Below are 22517 nucleotides of genomic sequence, written 5' to 3' on the forward strand. Positions count from 1 at the left end.
TAATGTCACATAATAACACTAGTGTAGATTCTTGGACCATATTATGCAACCAGTAACCAAGACAGATTACCGCAGTTAGGTCATGTGTGCTATAGTTGGGTTGTTCTTTATCTTGGGTTGTTTGCTTTCTATTTAGGCACAATGTTCACTTTTACAGTACCTGTCCACACCCTGTTGGACAATTTGTCATGTCAATATTTTAACAAGCTCAGCTTCAGGAGGATCCACGCCTTGACTTTCTTAACACCTGTTTGCTGCTTACGTGGCGATTTGTTTGGATGAATTCACCACCATCTGTAGTTCTTAAAACAAACGCCTCTCCGCCTGTTTCTTCTTCGAAATGATGGCTAATAATTCTGACTGAATTAGTAAAGCAGTAAGTGTGACTGCAGGCAGGGTAAATAATATAGAAGAATTACTGATGTTGAAAACTGATGCCGTGTTGAACTATTTCCATATACTATCTATAGACCTTTTACTCAATAATATTTTCATCAGATTCATCTAATTTAGGTGCATACAGTAACACATTGTTAATTTGATGCGTCTCTTACAACTGTGTACATATATCTTATTAGCATTACACCCAGTAGTACTAATTTATATATTTTATACCCAGTTTAATCACCTGTACATTGTATATTACTATTACATTTACATTTGGTCATTTAGCTTGCAAGTTCTGTACGACAAGTCAGCAGGAAGGGTACAACTCTTTCAGCTGAGTAACAATAATCAAACGGTGCTGAAACGTGTGTGCTGCAGTATTGAGTACAGAGACATATTAGTATAGTAGGAGGAGTGCATGGTAGTATAGGACCGTAAGAAGGTCAAAAAAAAAGTCGGATATTGATTGAAGTGTGTTTTTAGTCGAGAGCAAAGGATTGTTCGGGATTCGGCTGTCCTAACTGGTGGGCAATTCATTCATTCATTCACCATTGTGGACCGAGAATAGGCGGCTTCTCTTTGATGACCCTCCCGGAGCCGGATAGGAGTGGGTCTGAGGAGGCCAGAGGATGTAGAGTGGAGGGGTCTTGAGGGTGTGTAGCATTGACCGGAGGTAGGCAGGAGCGGTTCCCTTCGCCTCGCAATATGCCAGGTCGAGGACCTTGAAGCGGATTCGTGCGGCGATGGGGCGACAGTGGCTCGGGAAGTAGAGCAGTCGTCTGGCAATCCGGAGGTTCCCGGTTAGATTCCTGCTCCTCCCGGGCAGCGTGTCGATGTGTCCTTGAGCAAGACACTTAACCCCCTAATTGCTCCCGATGAGCAGGTTGGCACCTTGCATGGTCGCCTTCGCTGTCGGTGTGTGAATGTGTGAGTGAATGGGTAAAAATGTGAGTAACAAATTGTAAAGCGCTTTGGATAAAAGCGCTATATAAAAAAGCAGCCATTTACCATTTACCAGTGCAGGTCCCTGAGAAGTGGGGTAACATGGGCTAATTTTGGTAGGTTGGAGATCAAACTGGTGGCTGCGTTCTGGATGAGTTGAAGAGGCTTGGTGGTGGTGGTCGGTAGACCAGCGAGCAGTGCATTGCAGTATTCGAGGCGAGACATGACAGTTGTTTGGACAAGGAGTTGAGTGGCTTCTTTTGTCAGGAAGGGGCAGATCTTTCTGACATTGCTCAGGAGGAATCTGCAGGTCTTGGTCGTTGCAGCGATGTGAGCAGAGAAGTTCAGCCGGTCATCAAGGATTACACCAAGGTTCTTGGCGGTCGGGGACGAGGCCATGGGCTACATTTTCACTGTGATGGAAAGGTTGATCAGCGGGGACAATTTGGCCAGCAGGTCGTCATCCAGGCGGAGATGTCAGACAGACAGGCCGAGATCCGCTCAGAGACGAGGATATCTGAGGGAGGAAAGGAGAGGAAGAGTTGGGTATCATCGGCATAGCAATGATACGAGAAGGCATGAGACGTGATAATGTTACCCAGAGGTTTGGTGTAGAGGGAAAAGTGGAGGGGTCGAAGGACCGAGCCCTGGGGGACACCCATCCGAAGGCGGTCGACAGGGTTCCTCTCCATGACACTTGGTAGGAGCGGTCGTCGAGGTAGGATGTCAGCCATGCCAGCGCAGAGCCAGTCACCCCCATTCCTGCGAGGGATGCGAGGAGGATCTGATGGTTGACCGTGTCGAAGGCTGCCGACGTGTGCCAGAAGAATCAAGACAGAGGAGAGGGCCTTTGCTTTTGCTAAGTGAAGAGCCTCTGTGACCGCTATGAGGGCCGTCTCTGTGGAGTGACCAGTCCTGAAGCCTGCCTGATTAGGGTCTAGGAGGTCATTCTGTAAGAGATATTCAGTAAGTTGGTTGGATACAGCACGTTCAAGTGATTTAGAAAGGAAGAAGAGAAGAGAGACACGATAGTTGTCTATGGCGGTCGGGTTCATGGTTGATTTTTTTATGAGGGGTGTCACTCTGGCTTGTTTTAGGGAGGTGGGAATCACCTGAGGGAGGAGTTGGTGGTTGCCGTTAGGAATGGGAGGATGTTTGGTGCTATGGTCTGGAGGAGTGGGGAGGGTATCGGGTCCAGCTGGCATGTAGTGGGACGGTTCGATGTTACCAGTGTCAAGACCTCAGCGTCTGTATTTGGAACAGGTGGGGGTTGGGAGAAGCAGCTGCGGATGCTCTCCACTTTTTTCTTGATGAAAATCGCAAAGTCTTCGGCACAGAGAGTGGAGTGGGGGTGGAGGGGGGGACATGGTGGCGTGCACTATTGCACTTCACTATTGCACTTTATTGTTACATTTGCACTCTGGTTGGATGCCAATCCAGTCAATTTCATTGTACTGTACTTGTGCTGTATAATGACAATGCATTTGACTCTTATCTAATCTCTGCTCCCTCCCTCTTGTCAGAATAAAATGCAGGTGGACCAGGAAGAACTTAAAGCCCAGGGCGACAAGAATGCAGACAAGAAGTCAGAGACGGAAGAGATGGAGGTAAGTGATGAAATACATCAACTATACAACCAGTCCGTCATCTTTTTTATAACTATAATCAAAGCAATTCAGTCTGAATTTAAATGTCTCATGTTTTGTTATTCCTTTCACTATTTGGGCAATTTTACACAATTTTTGTGAGTCTATGGAACACATCTGTAAGGCATTTCTTCAAAAAAATCATTGTTTTGTATTTCTAATCAAGTACTCTAAAGCAGCATTTTTCCACCAGATTTCAAGCTGTTTTGGGCTGGGCTCCGCCCATACTCGCAAAGCGCTTTGAGTGACAGTCACCCACAGTCTGCACTGGCAGACAGAGAGAGAGAGATAGAGAGGGAGACTATCCGACAGAGAGTGAGCAGAGAACGAGTGAGCGAGAAAGGGAGAGAGAGAGAGACGGGGACATGGAGCATTTACACAAACTCCCGACGGGAGTGTGTGTAAATGCTCTGTGTCCCTCTCTCTCTCCCTCTCTCCCTTTCTCCCTTTCTCTCGCTCGTTCTCTGCTCTCTCTCTCTCTGTCGCATAGTCTCCTTCTCTATCTCTCTGTCTCGTTCTCTGCTCTCTCTGTCGGCACCCGTGCCACATCAACCCGTTTGAGGAAGTGTCAGTATTTCCACTCGCTCTGTTGTTGAGCGAATTGTTGATTGTGGGCGGTGACTACAAACGGGCTGAGATATGCAGATCAGTGCCTTATTCACGTCAGCAAAACAGTCTAATCAGAATGGCTTAGTTCAGTGGGGGAGGATCTCGTGACATCGAGACTGGACTGATGAGCCAAAATGAGAATTATAGACACAGACCCCATTGATACAACCCCACATTGCTAGAAAACAATGCTAAACACTGGAAACGGCAATTTATAAGACATGGGACCTTTAACTAAATCCATTCAGACACATTGTATCCTTAATTGCACAGATGATGAATTAACAGCAACTCCCACATAAAGGTTCTCAACCTTCCACTAGTACAGTAAACCTCCGGTGAATGGGTATTGAGATGAAATAATGTCCATCCTCCTCCTCTCTGCAGACGACAGCCGACGACGGTAAACAGGAGAAGAAGACGGACCAGCCACCGCAAGCAAAGAAGCCCAAAGTGAAGACGAAGACGGTGGAGCTGCCCATAGAGAACAATCTGCACTGGCAGCTGGCCGATGACACGCTCAATCTGTTTGTGGAGAACGAGGTAATGTTCCTAAAAGAAAGAAAACAAACACTTGAAGGGCTGCACTCACTTTATCAGTGGAACATTCTGGTTGGCTTTTCAGTCTGGTGTCACTTTTAGTTAACCCTTTCACTGCCACACTATAGAAGGTTAACCCTTTACGTAAAGGGTTAACCTTCTGTATTGTCGCCGTGAAAGGGTTAACGTGACTCACTACTAAACCATTGCTCTAGTGACGAGCCAAAACACATTGCATTGTTTAGGCTCATTGTTTAGGTATCCCTCTATTGATTGTATTATCCAGAGGTGCGTTCGCTGCTAGTGAACACCGTTTACTTTCAACGTTACCTCTTGAATGTTTTTCAACCAAACGTTGGATTTCCTTCAGTGCGAGGTCATCTTTGTTTTGAAGACACCCTCCTCCTCTTCGTCACACTAGTGTCAACATCATATTAAGTGAGTGGATTTAATTCATGGCCAGATCGGCGCACTGGAGGAAAGCCATTCACACCGCTAGGTACCAAATGCACAGTGACAGAGGAAAGGGTGTTTGAGTGACATAAAGACGGTAAACATGTCTAACTATTTAGAACTGCACTGACTTTTAAATGCATGTAATATCTTTAGGAAATGTCATTAAAGGAGGAGACTGTTGGATTGATTGTGCAAGAGGAGGCTAATTAAAAGTTTTTATCTCAACGCCCAGTGGCTTAGGACTTTGGTGCTTCTAGTGTTAAAAGATTCTCATATTCTTATTAGTTTTAATTTATTGTATGAATGAATGACATTTTAGTTTCGTGTCATGTCTGACGAGTCGACCACCCATCCCTTACGGCAGTGGTTCCCAAACTGTGGTGCGCGCACCCCTTGTGGTGCGCGAGCGCCCTCTAGGTGGTGCGTGACATGAAAAGGCTAATGGCGGTGCTATGGTGTTATTTTACTAATAAATATAACTAATATACATTATTTCAAATGGGGATTTTCACTGTGTAAATCATGAAATTCAAGAAACGTTTTAATAAAAAACGTACGTTTTAATAATAATAATAAACAATAATGTCTCGGGCGTGTCTGACACAGGTGTGCTTCATCTGTGCACAGAGACCAGCAACAATGTTTTCTAACGGAAACCCATTGGGGGGTGCGTCAGCTAGGTCGGGAGGTGACAGGGGGTGCACGGCCAAAAAAGTTTGGGAACCGCTGCCTTACGGGATTATAAGACACCAAAAACAACAATATGAACATGAACATAACAATCACTTCCCATGGTTTCTAAGCTACACCGTGCACACCATCAGAGGCCAAAATACATCACATTAAATGTTATTTTCGTGCGTTTATCCCAAGCTTTCTCTAAATATTCAGCAAGTGCAAAATCCATTTTAGTCTATCTGCATCACTAAACCACATTAACTCAAGGTTTTTACACCTGTCAAATAACTTTTTATGCAACTCATAGTATAGTGGACAATAAAATGAAACTCATTCTCAATATCGATACCACAGTAAATACAGATCCACTCCTCTTCTGTGGCGTCCGGTAACGTCCGGTCTCGAGGTGCAGGGGCACACATCCTGTAGCCTGTAATTGTGTCGGCTAAAGCATCATCAGATAATTATCTTAATCACTCCTGAACATGAACTTGGTGCAGCCTTCTTTATGTGAGCTTGTCCTGTATTTGTGGTCGTTGATGGACGCTGCTGCTAATGTCAGCCTGGTTGTTCTTAAAATGCAGCAACGCTACAACAATAATGAAAGGGAGAGCGGAAAAATTGCCCAACTTGAACAAACGGTAGAATAATAGTCATGACAGACATATGGGACTCCAGGAGTTGTGATGTAATTTTCCTTTGCTAAACAGTACCTCTTGTTTACTGTTTTCTAACGTCCGCAAACATTTAATCTCAAACATAAACGAACGCACGGTCCGCTCTATTCATAGTATTCCCCTGGCGCGTCCTGCCAACCGAGGTGACGCAAAACATTCACCTGCTGGTTGATCACTATCACCGGTTGTTTGCCCACCAAGACGTCTGCGATGGACGTCCACACACCACAACCAACCAGCAGCCTGATATGGGCCTAAACCGCTCAGCCATGATACCTGATATAATCTGATATACACACGCTATATTCAAATTTCACTATGGTAATGTTGTAAAACCACAACAGCCAGGACCTCGCTAGATTTCTATCACCAGCTGCTGCGGTCTACAGCGAAATGCAATTCATGCTACGAAACTGCCTAAAATATATTATATACAATATATCGTTTTCTATATAATTGTATCAACAGATAGTAGGTAGTGCACACATGCACTGCATGGCACAATATATGGGGCGAATGTCTCTAGCCGAGAGGGGCTGCCGATTTGGGGGGGATAGATTCGTTCAGGTGTGGCTGGTGATGTGAGACGCGCGGCCGCTTGTGTGCACCTCGAGGCGGGCAGCGTCAGCGCGAGGCAGCCCCCCCCCCCCCCCCCCCCCCCCGCGCATCTCTCTCCCAGACCCGTCTATAGGTCACCCGTCTACATTTCTACCCAATGTCAGGGTATTTTATAACGTTAGCGTTTCGCCATTTCCTGACCAATATGCGTAAATTTAATGAGCACATAATGTGAGTATAATGTGCAGCTGGTTGAAACACTGGGATATTATGTAGAAAATGTAGAAATGAATATGAACGATTTTTTTCTTCTAATGAGCACATAATGTGAGTATAATGTGCAGCTGGTTGAAACGCTGGGATATTATGTAGAAAATGTAGAAATGAATATGAACGGCCTCCTTCCCTCAGAGCGAGCCCGCACATAAAGTCACATGGAAACAGCTGTTCCTGGAGGCAGTACTGTGATACGCATTTGCATTTCAGCATCCTGCTACGCTCATAGCGATGGGGGCGTACTAGCTTAGGTCAGTGGCCAATCAGAGCGCAAAACGGGAACCCGGAAACACGAACTTGTTGGTAAAAGCATAGACGCATCCCTTCCCACTAAATGGCTAATATTAACCATATATGCTGTCTAGATTGCTTGTAATTGAGATAAAGTTAACATTTGTTTTTACATGAATTGTTATGGCTTCATTGTTTTAAAATCCCAATAAAGTTGTGCGTCCACCAGACCTGAGTAGCAACAATGCGAACGCCACACAAGGGTTAAAAGCCATGTTGCGATGATTGTGTGTATTGCATACGTTTATGTTGACTAATGTGTAATGTCCATGTTTGTAACGTATTCCAGGGTAAGATGATAATGCAGGACAAACTGGAGAAGGAGAGGAACGATGCTAAGAACAACGTGGAGGAGTACGTGTACGACATGAGGAACAAACTGCACAGCGCCCTGGAGAAGTTCGTCAGCGAAGCTGTGAGTAGAGATCACTCTGGGTTAGGGCTGCTCCATTATGGCAAAAATCATAAACACCATTGTTTTGGTCAATATTGAGATTATATATGATTATTTAACACAGTTACTCATTGACTTTGGAAACAACATCATGCATTTATTGAACTTAAAAAAGAAACATGAGCAGTCGGATGGCGTAGCGGAGATTGCGCTCGTCACCAATGCAAGAGGCTGCGGTCTCGACTCCAGGAGTCAGCATTGCCTGCGGTTTGGGCCGGTCGTCATACTAACTCGTTTGGCTGAGTTAGCGGGAGGGGAGTCGTGGGTGGTAATCTGGCGTTGTGGACAGTGACGCCTGCAGGTCAGGTCTGGGCGCCTGCTCAGCGAAAGGCAGGAAATGGTGAAGGCAGCGTGACCTCCCACGCGTTACGCTTCACCAATGAGAGTCCTCGCTGCCAGGTGAGAAGAGAGCCGCTGGCTGTCTCCACATGTGTCGGAGGAAGCATGTGGTGGACTTCAGGGTTCCCTTGTACCGACCAGTAGGAGGAACATGCGCACAACAACCAGGTAGGGGAGGGGGGGGGGATTGGCATACCGACTAAATTGGGATGGGGAGGAAAATAGAAAAATCAGGCGGAGAAAAAGAGGATAAAAAAAATATGTCATTTTATCTGTGGATTTCCACAATAGTTTTATCTCGAAACACAAAACACTATGTAGCACCTAAATCAGGATCATGGATAGATCATCTTTCATTTGAATGTGAAAACAAGTAATGTGTAAAAGTATGAGAATGAATCGGTCCCTTCAGGCTGGAACAATCAAAATGTACTTTGACAAGTCTTTTTTCGATTTAGAGTAGAAAATCTTTCCTAAGAAGTTTAAAAATAAAATGTATCGTCAGTCAACCATAGCCTGACCATAGCCTGATGCACTCAACACAGACGGAAGTGAATGCATCTTTAATCAAATGCATGTCATTTTGTATGAGCCCACAACACAACGTGTAGGTGAAAACTCTTGTGCCAAACTCTTTGAAACACTCCCCTCAGGCAGGAGGCTACGGTCCATCGCAACCAAAACCTCACGGTCATTATCGTTATCCCCTCCACCCGTAGACACTACAAGTAACAGTACATGGACACTCTTCACAGCTGACCCTTTGCACATTCCCTGATCAATGTCTTGCACACTCCTGCACACTCTGTACCGCTTTTTCACTTTAATGTGAGAAAGGAAAAGGAAAAGATATCTTGAAAAAAAATTCACTCTTGTAAATATTTCTATTCTCATTCTATTATTTTTTACTGTAGTACTTGTTTGACGTGCAGCACTTGTTCACAGTTCTACTTTCTTACTTTTCCGTCTGGTTATTGTATGCACCAACTTATGCACCACACATGGCAATAAACCTGATTTCTAATTCTGAAACATCTGTTGCCTTTCCCACAAAACACAGGACAGAGACACATTCTCATTAAGGCTGGAGGACACCGAGAACTGGCTGTATGAAGACGGAGAGGACCAACAGAAACAAGTCTACATTGACAAGCTGGCTGAGCTGAGGGTAACCCTTTGAATGAATATCATGTTTTTTTACGATTCAACAGTTTTGCACACATTAATTTAGTTTGACACTTGGCATTGAGAGTAAACTAGTTTGAATGTGGCCACCAATGATGTCATCCTGAATCCTTGTGTTATGTTAATTAAAGCTCAATGAAAACAATATGCTAGCAGTCCCTATAGGGAGGTGTAGTGGTTACGTCATTGTTGTTTCCGCCCGGTCCACCTCGCTTGAAATTGCAATGTATTTCCAATGGACACATTGGAGACAAATAAAGCATGAACATTGGCATGGTGTACCTTTCTGTGTGTATTCATCCACAATCTATAGCTCAACATGAGACGATTCGCAATGAATCGTTAAATAATTACGTATAATTTTATTTCAACCAAAAAGGCTTAAACAATAAAGTTAGTGATAGAAGGGAACTCATTTTGTGCAAAAATGGAAGGCTTGCCAATGTTCATTAGGCAGAATTATTACAATAGCCGATAATACATTTTCCCAATGATAAATCCCTATACGGGTGGACCGCGCAGGAAACTAAAGTGACGTCAGACTACACCTCCCTATAAGACGAGGTAGTGCTGTAATAACTAACTATAGTTTTAAGGCATGAACACAAGAGTTTCTTTATATATGTTTTATTTGATTTCATTTGTGTATTTATTTTTTGAATGACTAAATGTAATGTGCTCCCCTGCTACAGACACTGGGCCAGCCTATTCAGGAGAGGTACATGGAGGCAGAGGAGAGACCCAAAGCATTCGACAAGCTTGGCAAACACATCCAAATGTTCATGAAGATCATTGAAGCTTATAAAACAAAGGTAACATAACATTCAGTTATGACTTATTACAAACATAGACGGGTTAGTTTATGTTGTGTTCCTCAAACACAATGTAAAGCTTATCAAATGTAACATCCATGCATAGAATTTGTCAAAGTGTCTACATCTCAGTCTTTTAAACACTCCCCTCTATGTTTGGCTCGCTGGCCAAGACGACTCAAATATTAAAACCTTCCTGCTTATTCCCCCTTGTTAAAGGAACACACCAACATTATGGGAAATGTCAGACAAGAAGATAGACACCAATTTCCTCTGTGTGTTCATCAGAAAGTTATCCAGCTGCGAGCTAGCCTAGCTTAGCACAAATGAATGGAAGCGGATAGGTAACATTAGCCTAACTTATACTTTTGGGTTTATTCAACACTGCCACAGCCATGCACTGTAACTGTGTACAATGAAGCAACTCTCGAACCCACAGGAATCATGAAACGCCATAAGACATACAGCATTAGCAGACAAGACAGTTATGCACAACAAGACATACAGCATTAGCAGACAAGACAGTTATGCACAACAAGACATACAGCATTAGCAGACAAGACAGTTATGCACAACAAGACATACAGCATTAGCAGACAAGACAGTTATGCACAACAAGACATACAGCATTAGCAGACAAGACAGTTATGCACGACAACAAGACATAAGCTATATAAATTATAAATGGGTATCAATGCAGTACAGATTAGTCAGACAAGACGATGTCCTGACAAACACAGCAGGCAGTAGAGGACAGACAGAGGAGACATGTAGAGGACAGGAGGCGACATGTAGAGGACACAGGAGACATGTAGAGGACAGAGGAGACATGTAGAGGCCAGGAGGAGACATGTAGAGGACACAGGAGACATGTAGAGGACAGAGGAGACATGTAGAGGACAGAGGAGGCATGTAGAGGACAGAGGAGACATGTAGAGGACACAGGAGACATGTAGAGGACAGGTATAGGCTCGGCTAGGTATCATTACAAACCTGGTTGCTTTTGAGCCAGGTTTTAAGATGAGGTCTGAAGGAGTGATGGCTGGCATTATGTCACACATGTACTGGAAGTGTGTTCCAAGTCTGGGAAGCTCTCACTGTAAAAGCTAACTGGCCCGAAGACAATAATGTCCCCTGGATGAACAGCATGAATTGAGCCTATTGACCAACAGAAGCACTGAAGTAGGAAATTGGGCTACGCTTCCAGAATTCTGAACTTCGTGTATTTTGCTTTTTAAAACGTCCCCATCCTTCGTTGCACTAGGATGAGCAGTATGATCACCTGGATGAGTTGGAGGTCACCAGGGTGGACAAGCAGGTGAACGACGCCATGGTCTGGATGAACAGCAAGATGAACCAACAGAGCAAGCAGGATCTTACTCTGGAGCCTGTGGTCAACGTCGCAGAGATCCTGGCTAAGAGCAAGGTAAAAGATATGGTCATGAAGTCGGATAGTTCAGGCTAAGAGCAAGGTAAAAGATATGGTCATGAAGTCGGATAGTTCAGGCTAAAAGCAAGGTAAAAGATAAAGTCAGATAGTTTGAGATCCAGGCTAAAAGCAAGGTAAAAGATAAAGTCAGATAGTTTGAGATCCAGGCTAAGAGCAAGGTAAAAGATATGGTCATGAAGTCAGATAGTTTGAGATCCAGGCTAAGAGCAAGGTCAAATATATGGTCATGAAGTCAAGATGGTTGGCCTGGATTTTTTAAATGTAAAGTGGAAAGCGGGGTTAAAGATAGTCATCTATGCTGAATGAGTCATGTTAAGTAATGAGTAATGTTAAGAACTACATTTAAAGGGGTAACTGCAAGATTGAATGCAGGAAACAAGATTATACAGATTTGTCTATTAAATAAAGGGGTCGATTAAAGTCCTACGACGATTGGTCTACTAAGATTGTCTTTTGTCAAGGAGGGGCCTACAGGAGAGCTTAGAAAATGGATGGGCTTGAACAAGAACACTCCCTAAAAACACGAAGGAAAAATTACGTAAATGACACAGCGGAAAACATGGAACATTAAAGGCGGTGGTGGCAGAAGACCATCGTCTATCGTCAATTAAATAAATATCCCACGAGAAGAAAGAAGGGTAACTTTATTTACTCTGCTGTCCAGGAGCTGTACTCGGCCTGCAACCCCGTGGTGTCCAAACCCAAGCCTAGGGTGGAGCCGCCGAAGGAGGAGAAGCCTGAGAATGGGACAGTGAACGGCCAGGAGGGCGAGGAGGGCCAGCCGTGCAGCCCAGACGAGAGCGCATCCACGGGCACGGAGCCAGAGACGGCCAACAAGAAGATCCCGGAGATGGACATTGACTAACTGTTGACGTTTACCCCCCCTCCCTCCCTCTCCCCGGCATTTCATCTTCCTTTCTCTCCTCCTTCATCCCTCCTCCCGGTGGTCCTCGACTCTTCATCCTTCTAAGATTGTACTTGATGATACAGTAGCCTCTCTTTTTGAAAGACGCGTACGGGATCATTCCCTATAAATGCTATTCATCAATCGGCCTTCGGCATGTCGTTTGTCAACTTTTCTTTGCTGTTGGGAAGAATTAAAAAATATTATTAATATTGAGCAGGCTAGTTTATGGTATAAAGACTGTGTTTGGGATGGAAACTGCTTGTGTGTCGCTCTTATGCCCCTTTTTATAGACTATAGTTACTTCCAGCATCTCCTCGGCATCCTTTCCGCCAAGAACGTCTAACTCTTATCAACCGTAAGCAAAGACGTCATGAGGAAAACCACGAATGGACAAAAACAACACAGCACTGTTAAAAATGAAAGTGTTCAATTATGTCCTGAATGGTGAACGGCAAGGGTTTAAATAGTTTAAAAGGTTTAAATAGGATGGTGTAGGATTGTTCCCCGTTGTACATGGCTTAAATTGTGCAGTTGTTTCACTATTCTATGTAGCTCAAAGAGAAATGAAAAGGCTTGGGATTTCAAACATTAAAAAGAGTTTTCGCACAATTTAAATGTACTGTATGTATGTTGACACTAGATACAATAACTTTACTGTCCTGCATTATTTGTTTTGGCTTTTTCTCAATTGCAAAGCAACAATCTGTGGCTTGTTCTCTGGTATATAGCCTTGTATTGTTTTTCTACTTTTAACGGTGTGATCGCTGGTCCAACAAACAAATGCCTTCATGTGCTGCTGTTTGTTAACCACGTCGCTAAAGGAAAGATAATAATAAAGCAAAAATAAATATGGTATATATTTGGTATCTTGAGAACATGAGACTTGGGAATGCATGCAGTCTGACATGGTATTCTGTTAACCCCCCCCGCTCTGGAGCTACATGTACATCTACCACATGCAACATTAAACGTGTTCTATCCCAGGCATGAGGCAGTCATCTTTTGGTACCGATGTGTCACCCCATTGCTAGATAAATGCACCAAATTGTCTGACCTTTTCAGAAGAATTTGGTTGCTAGAGCAACAGCTTTGGCCCATTTAGGATGTTTATATCGTCATGTTTGAAAAGGTCTGTAGGACATTATGGCTTATTAAAAGTATATAATTTTGACCTGTAATGTGGGAATACAGTTTTTACTCTTCTACATTTATTTGCTATGCCTGCAAGTACTGCTTACTTACTAATAAAAGGGTTTTTGAGACATGTATTCAAGTCATACATTTTTCTTAAATTAGCCAGCCACCAGGAATCCAATCCATCTAGCTTCAGAGATGAACGCATCAAAGATGGAAGCCTCATAACGACATGAGGGCATGATGTTGAACAAATACTTTTGGGCTGTGATCACATTAGAAGCCTTTTCTCTCTTTTCAATGAACGTGTCTCCTCCAAACTGCATGCCTCGCATTTTTTTAGCAAAGCTTTTACGGTCGCTCTCAGTTGAAAAGGTTTATTAACTATTGATAGTTGAGTCCATTTAATGTCCAGTAGCATCACCACCAAAAATAAAGATAGTAATGGAGAGATGTTCTCATTCTCTAGTTAACTGGACAGTTAAGTAAAGAGCGTTTGAGTTCATGTTTATATAAACACTCGAGTAAAATAAGACTTCAGTTGGTTAATTAAGAAACTTCCAAAAATCGCATTGCCCTTCAACAAATCTAAATCAAACATTTATGTTCAAATGGACTTCCTGGAACCAGAGTGGCAAGTGAGTGGGCTCTGTACTTTGTTCAAGCCAGGTGATTCACCAGAGATCCAAATATCATACTTTGATTTGCCTTTTGGAATCCTTGAATATAGGCTGCAGTGAGTATTATGTCAACAATGGCCTACTGTTACCCTACTGAAAGAATGTTTACTACTCTGAGAAACGTCATAGGGTACAGATGGTTTTGAGTTGCTGGCTTCCATAGTAGCCATATCAATTCTATTGTCCACATATACATAGGTCCATTGTTTTTGTTTTATTTAAGGGTTTGGGAGTAAGGTATAGTAACAGTCACATATTACAATAACTAATCTATTACAAATGCTGCGAGTGAGGGTTTGGGATTACAGATAAAGGTAATCAGTCAAATACAATGGATTACATTAATCAATGTTCAATCTTCATAACAAATACATTCCACAATGCTGGAGTGCTTTAGATGGAGTCTGTCAAATATACCTTTATCTCAAAAACAATCTTTTAAATTGTACTGTACTCAAAAATGAACATGCACTTCCCGACAAGTCTGGCCCATACAATGTAGATCAATGTGTTACAGGTGACAACAGCACAGGTTGTGTGGCAACATAAGCCTTTTACATTGTGCTTTTCCCCTGTATTCTCTCTATATCATTAACATACTTTATGTTGACATAAATGACTCCACCTCCTGAGAGAGTTGGACGCAGCAGTGCCACTAGGGTGACCAAACCAATATGATCCAAATGTCGGACAGCATGCTGTTTTTGCGGGACAGTAAAGTAATACTCAATACTTATGTACAAATAATGCCATTAATGTCCAACTATATACAGTAAAGTAATACTGAATACTTATGTAAGAAATAATGTCACTAATGTTTGAGTTTGCATGAACTCTAATGATATTCTCAGTTGTGAAACAGAAAATATATCCATACAGGTGCAGCTCTCAGTCAGGACTCTAAGCGCTGCTCTGCTACTGCGTTAATCATGCCCCAAACGATACTGCGCCCTTGCAGTAGAGGTTTGATTTTTAAGAGCTAGATCTGACTGTATACACAGAACATTCCCCTGTACGAAAATCCCATTGTACCATCTTTCCATATGCAATGTCTATGGAGAAGCCCCAGAATGTATATCTCATGAAAAAAAAATTGATTTGGGAGAAGTTGTTGTTGCAAGTGTCAACATTAGACTATCCAGTATTACTAGAAATCGAATTCAAATTTACAGTAGCTCTTTCTTGCCTTGCCTTGTGTTGAACATGCCATTTTGGTGGGTATGACACCATAATAAAAGTGTCAGCTAAATGTAAATGCCGCTGATGGACGCCATGAATCTCCCTCATGTGGGACTCCTTCCTCCAGGAACAGCGCTGCTTGAAGGCCTTCTCACATAGCAGTAGCACACACCTGTAGGGTCGGATACCTGCCACAGGGGGAAAGAAGTGGGTTAGTATGCAAGTGTTTGTCTTAGCAGGCAGTATAAACAAGGCCTTCCCACCCTCAAATGCCTAATCCTGGAATTAGTTAAGGCTTATATATCTGTCTGTTTTAGCTCAGGCCAGGGCATGAAACCTAAGAGTTATTTATTCTATTTCTGGGGATGAGAAGGGGAGATACACTTTACATTTTGAATTCAGATCAAGCAGGTTTAAAAGTTATATTTAAACCCCTCAAAAGCCATTATAACACTGTATTTGTAACTTGCCACCATGCTAGCTTTAATTGTGAAACTTGTGAAGTAGTGCCAACATTTCTTTGGACCAGTGTTTCTTAAACAGGTTGTAAGCCCAATTCATAGATTAGTTTAAATATTTCTGGAGGGATTTTTTTGTTTTTTTTTCATAATTTTATTGAGCTGTAATTAACACATCACAAGGATTCAGTGTCTTCCGATGACATCACTGAAAGACATTTTCAAACTCATGAACTCTCAACAACCGTCAAATGAATGTGTGCAAATTTATCTGTTCTGAGATACGCATGAGATTATGTGCATAATTAATCAGCATTGTTTTTCCCGTTAAATTCCTCTTTAGGCCTTTCACTGCCTCGATACCAAAACGGTTAACCCTTTCACCGTGACAATACACAGAAGGTTAACCCTTTCACTGCCACACAACAGCCGGTTAACCCTTTCACTGCCACACGACAGAAGGTTAACCCTTTATTATCACACAACCGACGGCGACCGTCGGTTGTGTGATAGTAAAGGGTTAACCTTCTGTGTATTGTCGCAGTGAAAGGGTTAAGAAGTGCTCAGGCCTCTTCCTCATCTGTATGTGCATAATATGCCCCTGAGGTCATATGTGTCACTGAAGCCCAGGGTGTCTGCTGCTCAGGACGCTGTGGCATTTGAGGAGGTGGCACGGGAACACACGCTGCTGGGGTTACCGTGTGGTATTCCAAGCATTAGGGAGTCCTCTGAGCTGGGGCACACAGGTGGGAGGGGCTAGTGGGGTGAGAGGTGTGGTGGTCAATAAGGAAAAGGTACCTCAGACACTATTCCAGGAGGAAACAAGCTTCATTCAATGGTTATTCACATTCAACTAATGGTGCATAATAATTTGTCTAAACGTGTTGATTTAAAAAAAAAAAAATCTGATTCGATATGAGCCAAATCTAGAGCAAAATCTTTGACCTCGACCTGCACCATCATTCTTTGATTTTTATTCATTCAAACCTTTATTTATACTCGTGAAGCAAGGAGGTTTCCCTCATTTACAGTGATGACGAGTTAACAAAGAACACAAATATCATAACAGTTATGAATTACACTCGTAAAACACAAACAGGTAGAGCCACAAAATACAGCAAATAATAAATAAATTGTACCTGTTGTCTAATGGTAGTCCTTACATCACAAGCTCATCAACTACAGAATGAAAACAGTCTCCATTTTTTCTTTTTCTTTTTTATGTGGTGTGGCTACCAATTTCTTTATATTTGGCCCTTTATGTTTATACATTATGTGCTTTATCTTAAAGGAACACGCCAACTTTTTGGGATATTAGCTTACCATCTACCCTGGAGTTAGACAAGCAGATACATACCCTTTTCTTATCTGTGCATGCATTAGGCTTAGGGAACTACTTCACTGGAAGTAGGTGTGCCAGTGTAGCCTAGTTCCCAACAGTCACGAAATACACTCCAAATACAACTCCAAAATGTTCCTGTAAACATGTTGTGACCTGTGTATACGTGGGGGAAAAAAAGAAATTCAAGATTTTAGTTTTCTAAGCAGATATATAGGGAGCAGTGGTTCGGCAAAAAATAGTTCCGAGTATATATCTGCTTAGAAAACAAAAATGTCAAATAATTTTTATTTATTTATTCTCCACGAATACACAGGTCACAACATGTTTACAGGAACATTTTGGAGTGTATTTTGTGACTGTTGGGAACTAGGCTACACTGGCACACGTACTTCCAGTGAATAGGAAGAGGCTAACGGTGCGGCTGTTGCCTAAGCCTAATGCATGCAGAATAAAAGGTTATGTATCTGCTTGTTAACTCCAGGGTAGATGGCAAATAAGCGAATTTCCCAAAAAGTTGGCGTGTTCCTTTAACCCTTTCTGCGGGGGGTTTCGCCGCCAGCGGTTGAGCGCCATACCAGAGAATTCTCTTGTTTTGATCCTTTGATATTATTTCTTTGATCCCCGTTCTATACACTTAGCCGGAGCTCCCTAGGTCTCCCTGGCACATCTGCCTACGTTGGAATTGCAATGATGATCGAATCTCACCAGGTGGCAGTATCGCCTACCTTTTGAACTCTGATAGTTTAGTTTAGACAGTGTCTGTCCTGATCCCTGTCTGTCCTGACTCGCTCTGAGGGGAGGAGTTCTTGCAGAGCAATCGCTCTGAGATTTTCTCGCCTCAAACCTATAGTTTCCCGTATACACGAGTATATACACATATACACGAGTAATCGCGATCGCCGATGGGATCACTGGGATTATTCTTTTTGGAGTACCTTCTGGCTAACCATGCTTTTTGTAACGATCGCATTTTCGGGGTTGATTTGGAAGTATTTGGGGTTTCAGGCGATCAACCAGAACGATTTGGGCATATTGCATATAACGCGCCATATCTCGCGATCTATGAAAAAAGACTGGATTATTTTGGAAAGGGGCGATGTTTAGCGTGTAATAGAGCACAAACTACAGTATGTAGAAATTAACTGGTTAGCCAGTGATGGACTATAAACAATGCCTGTCAAATGAGCCATACTATTCTCTCCATAGCTATAATACAGAACACAGCGTGGCGCTCAATGAGTTAATCATCCCACCAAGTATCTTGTTATCTTCTTTCCTGTCACAGTGCCGCACAGAAAATATACAAGCCACAGTACTCCTAGGCTATTTTAAACCCCAACACATGGGAAAAACACAGGGGAACCCTGGGCACATATAAATAACTTAACATAGGAATAAAGAGACATAAACAAGTACAGTTGGTAAAACCGGGCGAACCACCCAGCACACGATACCTACGCCACAGGCTATTCCCCACACGCATATGAACCCTCAAGTTCCATATGCTCACTTCCACCCACAGTGGAACACGACCGACACAACAATTACAGATCTCATCACTGGCAAAAGACGCCCTGTGTGGTCGCAGTCTCACATGCTTTATCCACCCGCCCCTTGATGATTGATTGTCCTCATGTTCTGAAGGTCCAGATTAACACATAGAGTCTGCATTTATTATTTTGTATAACTTATATATTGTTTATATATATAAGATATATATTTTCACGTCATCTGTTTACCTACCAGTATTCATCATTCGCTTATTTGTATATGTTCCACTCTTAACGCCGTAGACAGCGTGAGCGCATGCGCGGGGTTCTGGGGACATGCCTGGACAGAGTGTGTGTTTTAGAAGAAATGTTTGGCAGCAGTAACAGGACGGCAAGCAACGTATCTTGACAGAGAGCTGTACAGCTAATTAGATACCACATAATATTGTCGAGCCACTATTGGCACAGTATAGTGACTTGTTCGAGCGAAGTAACGTTGAGAGACTTATAGCTGAACCCAGCGGCGTTCTGGATTTAACTACCTATTGAAGACGACATGCGGGTTGGCCTAAGTGTACAAGGGCTAACTAGCTAGCAACCATGCCAACGGGCTTTTTGGACTAATAGCTATTAATCCTGCCATCGGGCGCTAGGAATACAGGAACCCGGTCCGTACGAGACCCTCCTCACCAGCGACGACAGGATTATCCCAAGTTTGTCTGCGGCTCTCTGGAGTAGGAGCTCCAGAGAATTACCGTCTCCACCCGCCATCTTGCTTTCCCCGTGCTGCTCGCTTCTTCTCACTCCATTCCAAGCATCAATGGTCGAGTACTCGTAGTTCAGGACTATCGTTACCTCTGACATTGTTGCATTGACATTATCGTATTAAAAGAGATCTGCGCTATGTATAATATGTATGCTTTCTATTACTATTAAAGTGATTATTCAACTTTGTATCACTGTCCCCTCGCAGTTAATAGAGTGTCCGCCATTTTGTGTACCTATACTGTCTGGCTAATTAATATTCTTTAGTAGTGGTTTAATCTAGCATTTCAATACAGTCAGGGTTGTGTAGCCCCTTAGCTACAATTGGTCCTTCGAGCCGGAGGGTATCAGTAATAATAATATTAGTGATAATATGGCCAGCGGCGGACACTCTCCAACCAGCTCTCCCCCATTAGCGCGCCCTAGGCGCCAGCGTCAGCCCCCTCCCTACTTGGAGGGCTACGCTGTAGATTTACCTCATAGCTTATCCAAGAGGATGTTAAGCAGGGATAGCCTTGGTAGCTCAAGCATGCCCAACCTTACAGAGGAGTCAACCCTAGATGTAGAGACCCAAGCTAGTTTAAGTGAAACTGACTTAGCTTACAGGGGGGGACAAGCGGGGCATGACTTGACTATACCCACAGAACACCGCGCCCCCGAGATGGACCTCGGAGCGCATGAAAGGAGAGAGTACCGCGCCCCCGAGATGGACCTCGGAGCGCGAGAGAAGACAGAGTACAGCCCCTCCGAGATGGACCCCGGAGCGCGTGAGAAGACCAGGTCACCGCCAAGCCCAGTCAGCTCCAAATCACCATCATCAGCGTCCTCCCCAAGCGGAGCCGATAGGAGGCTAGCGCAAGTCCTGATCGCCACGATAACCACCTCGGCGGAAAGGGACCGCCTCCAGGCGCAACGAGAGAGTGAGCGCGAACACCTCAGACTGGAAGAGAGACGCCTCCAGGCTGATCTCAGACTGGAAGAGAGGCGCCTCCAGGCTGAAGAAAACATGGAGCGAGACCGACTACAAGCCCAAATGATGGCGCAAGCACTCCAGAATGTAACTCCCCATTCATCCACCCTGAGCTCCCGGAGATCATCACGCCAAGGGTCGAGGGCACCCTCACCGACCCGACGAAGCTACACGGGAACCCGCCTAAGGGAAGAACCTGCCTACGTTGCCGAGCAACTAGCCGAGCGACTACAAAGCCTGACTGAGGACGAGGGAGGACAGAAAGCCCACCCGCACTACTCCATCTCAGACCAGGAGGCTCAGCGCAGCCCCGGTCTCAGTCCCGACACGCTGCGTCATGAACCCCCAACACGCCCCAGCGGGGAGTTCGAGCACCAGACGGCACTGAGGACTAGCGCCTGGCAACCCACCCCCTGGTTCCCGCCCAGCACGAACCAACGACCCAACGCACAGGGAGACTCGCCGCGGATGCCTCTCCCCCCACGTGCGTCAGTGTCACAGCCATCTATGGCACCCTACATTGGGACCCCCATATTCCAAGACTTCACAAGAGAAGACCGAGCGCAGTATACCGAGCTGCGTATGTGCCTAGAGACAATCATGTCAGGAGTACAGGACGAGCCATACAAGTACGCCATTCTCCTTAAGCATCTCAAGGTAACTAGAGCGCACAACATTGCGCTGGCATACTCCAATTCACAAACTCCCTATTCCGACACCCTGGCGGCCCTCAACCGACGTTACGGACGTACATGGGACTATGTCATTCAGGAGATACGTGAGATCGAACGTCTCCCCCCGGCTAAAGACAACCGAGCCCTGGACGACCTATCCGTCAAAGTACAGTCCCTAGTAGGGATGCTCGGGTCCCAACGAGAGAAGGGGATGTACGAGTTGTACGCCAACTCCAACGTGGAGCGCATATTGGAGAAGCTCCCCCCATTCCGCCAAGAACGCTTTCGGCGGCAACGAAACTACCGTGACCCGAATGCCCCAGAACAGTCACTGCTGGATCTTGCTGACTTCCTAGCCAGGGAGGTTAGCAGCCTAAGAATTGACACCTTCGCATGGGGTGGCTCGAACTTTAAAGAGGGACCGAGGAGGTTTAAAGACACCAAGCAGAACCCAGCGGATGTCATCACACGGGGGATGTCCCTAGCCGACCTCACCCGTCCTAACTCATAAAGTGATGGTCCAGAGTTCCTCAAGCTCCCGGAGGAGAAGTGGCCTATCTCCACACCGCGGGAGGCGAACCAAGACGAGTCAGAAATAAAAAAGTCCATGTTCTGCAGGCTGAGTCAAGCCCCGGCTCCAACGGGCCCGGACCTAGACGACTGTCAAACTCTGGAGAGTGCCCAGAAAAGGACATTCCTATGGCACCACCCGGAGCTCCCCCCCACCACAGACCTCGATGCACCTGCCTACAAGGAAGCGGAACTTTTTGTGCTGCAGAGGGCGCAGAGAGACTCTTTCCCAGAGGAAATGGAGTGTCTGATAAGGGCAAAGCCAGTCCCCTCAGACAGTCGACTCCTCACCTTAGCCCCAGAAATCGACGCCCAGGGCCTCATCAGGGTGGGTGGTCGGTTGAGATGGGCCCCGGACTTGGCCGAGGATGTTAAGCATCCCATCGTCCTAAGCAGCCGACACAGGATAACAGACCTGATCATTCAGAAATACGACGAGGTGGTGTGCCACGCGGGGACCGAGCGAGTCTTTGCGGAGATCCGACGGCGCTTCTGGATACTCCAAGGGAGAGAAGCTGTATGCCGATTCCAACGAACTTGCCCGACCTGTCGCAAGTGGAGGGCACAGCCCATTATCCCGAAGATGGCAGACCTGCCTCCCTGCCGCCTCCGAGTCGGCGAGCGGGCCTTCCATTCCACGGGCGTGGACTGCTTCGGCCCATTCAACGTCAAGAGAGGAAGAGGAACAGAGAAGAGGTGGGGCATTGTGTATAAATGCATGACCACCAGAGCTGTTCACATTGAGCTCCTCCAGTCGATGAGTACAGACTCGTTCCTCATGTCATTCCGGAGGTTCCAAGCGAGGAGAGGGACCCCCTCAGTGCTATTGTCAGACCAATGGACACATTTCCGAGGAGGAGACACGGAACTGAGAGCGAGCTTCCTGAACATGGGTGAAGAACTCAAGATCCGCCTCGCTCCTGCTCAGGTCACCTTCCAGTTCAATCCTCCGAATGCCCCCCATTTCGGGGGAACATGGGAGAGAGAGGTCCGATAAATAAAGACTGCTATGTACACCGTACTTGGAGCCCAGACAGTGGGCGATGAA

The 22517-nt window shown here is 44.8% G+C and overlaps 1 protein-coding gene across 1 annotated transcript in view; it reads left to right on the forward strand.

Annotated features, from left to right (window-relative positions):
• LOC311233750 (heat shock 70 kDa protein 4-like) overlaps positions 1 to 13475 on the forward strand; it is a 44992-nt gene extending 31517 nt beyond the window's left edge. Inside the window, exons 13-19 of the mRNA XM_084320757.1 lie at positions 2853 to 2936; positions 3972 to 4127; positions 7350 to 7475; positions 8914 to 9021; positions 9731 to 9850; positions 11115 to 11276; positions 11965 to 13475. Of these exons, the coding sequence (XP_084176883.1) occupies positions 2853 to 2936; positions 3972 to 4127; positions 7350 to 7475; positions 8914 to 9021; positions 9731 to 9850; positions 11115 to 11276; positions 11965 to 12165 (957 nt within the window). The 3' untranslated portion in view covers positions 12166 to 13475. The remainder of the gene's footprint in view (positions 1 to 2852; positions 2937 to 3971; positions 4128 to 7349; positions 7476 to 8913; positions 9022 to 9730; positions 9851 to 11114; positions 11277 to 11964) is intronic.
• The last annotated feature ends 9042 nt before the right edge of the window (positions 13476 to 22517 follow it).

The sequence above is a fragment of the Notolepis coatsorum genome (genome assembly GCF_963971535.1).
Source record: "Notolepis coatsorum genome assembly, chromosome: 8".
Taxonomy (NCBI): domain Eukaryota; kingdom Metazoa; phylum Chordata; class Actinopteri; order Aulopiformes; family Paralepididae; genus Notolepis; species Notolepis coatsorum.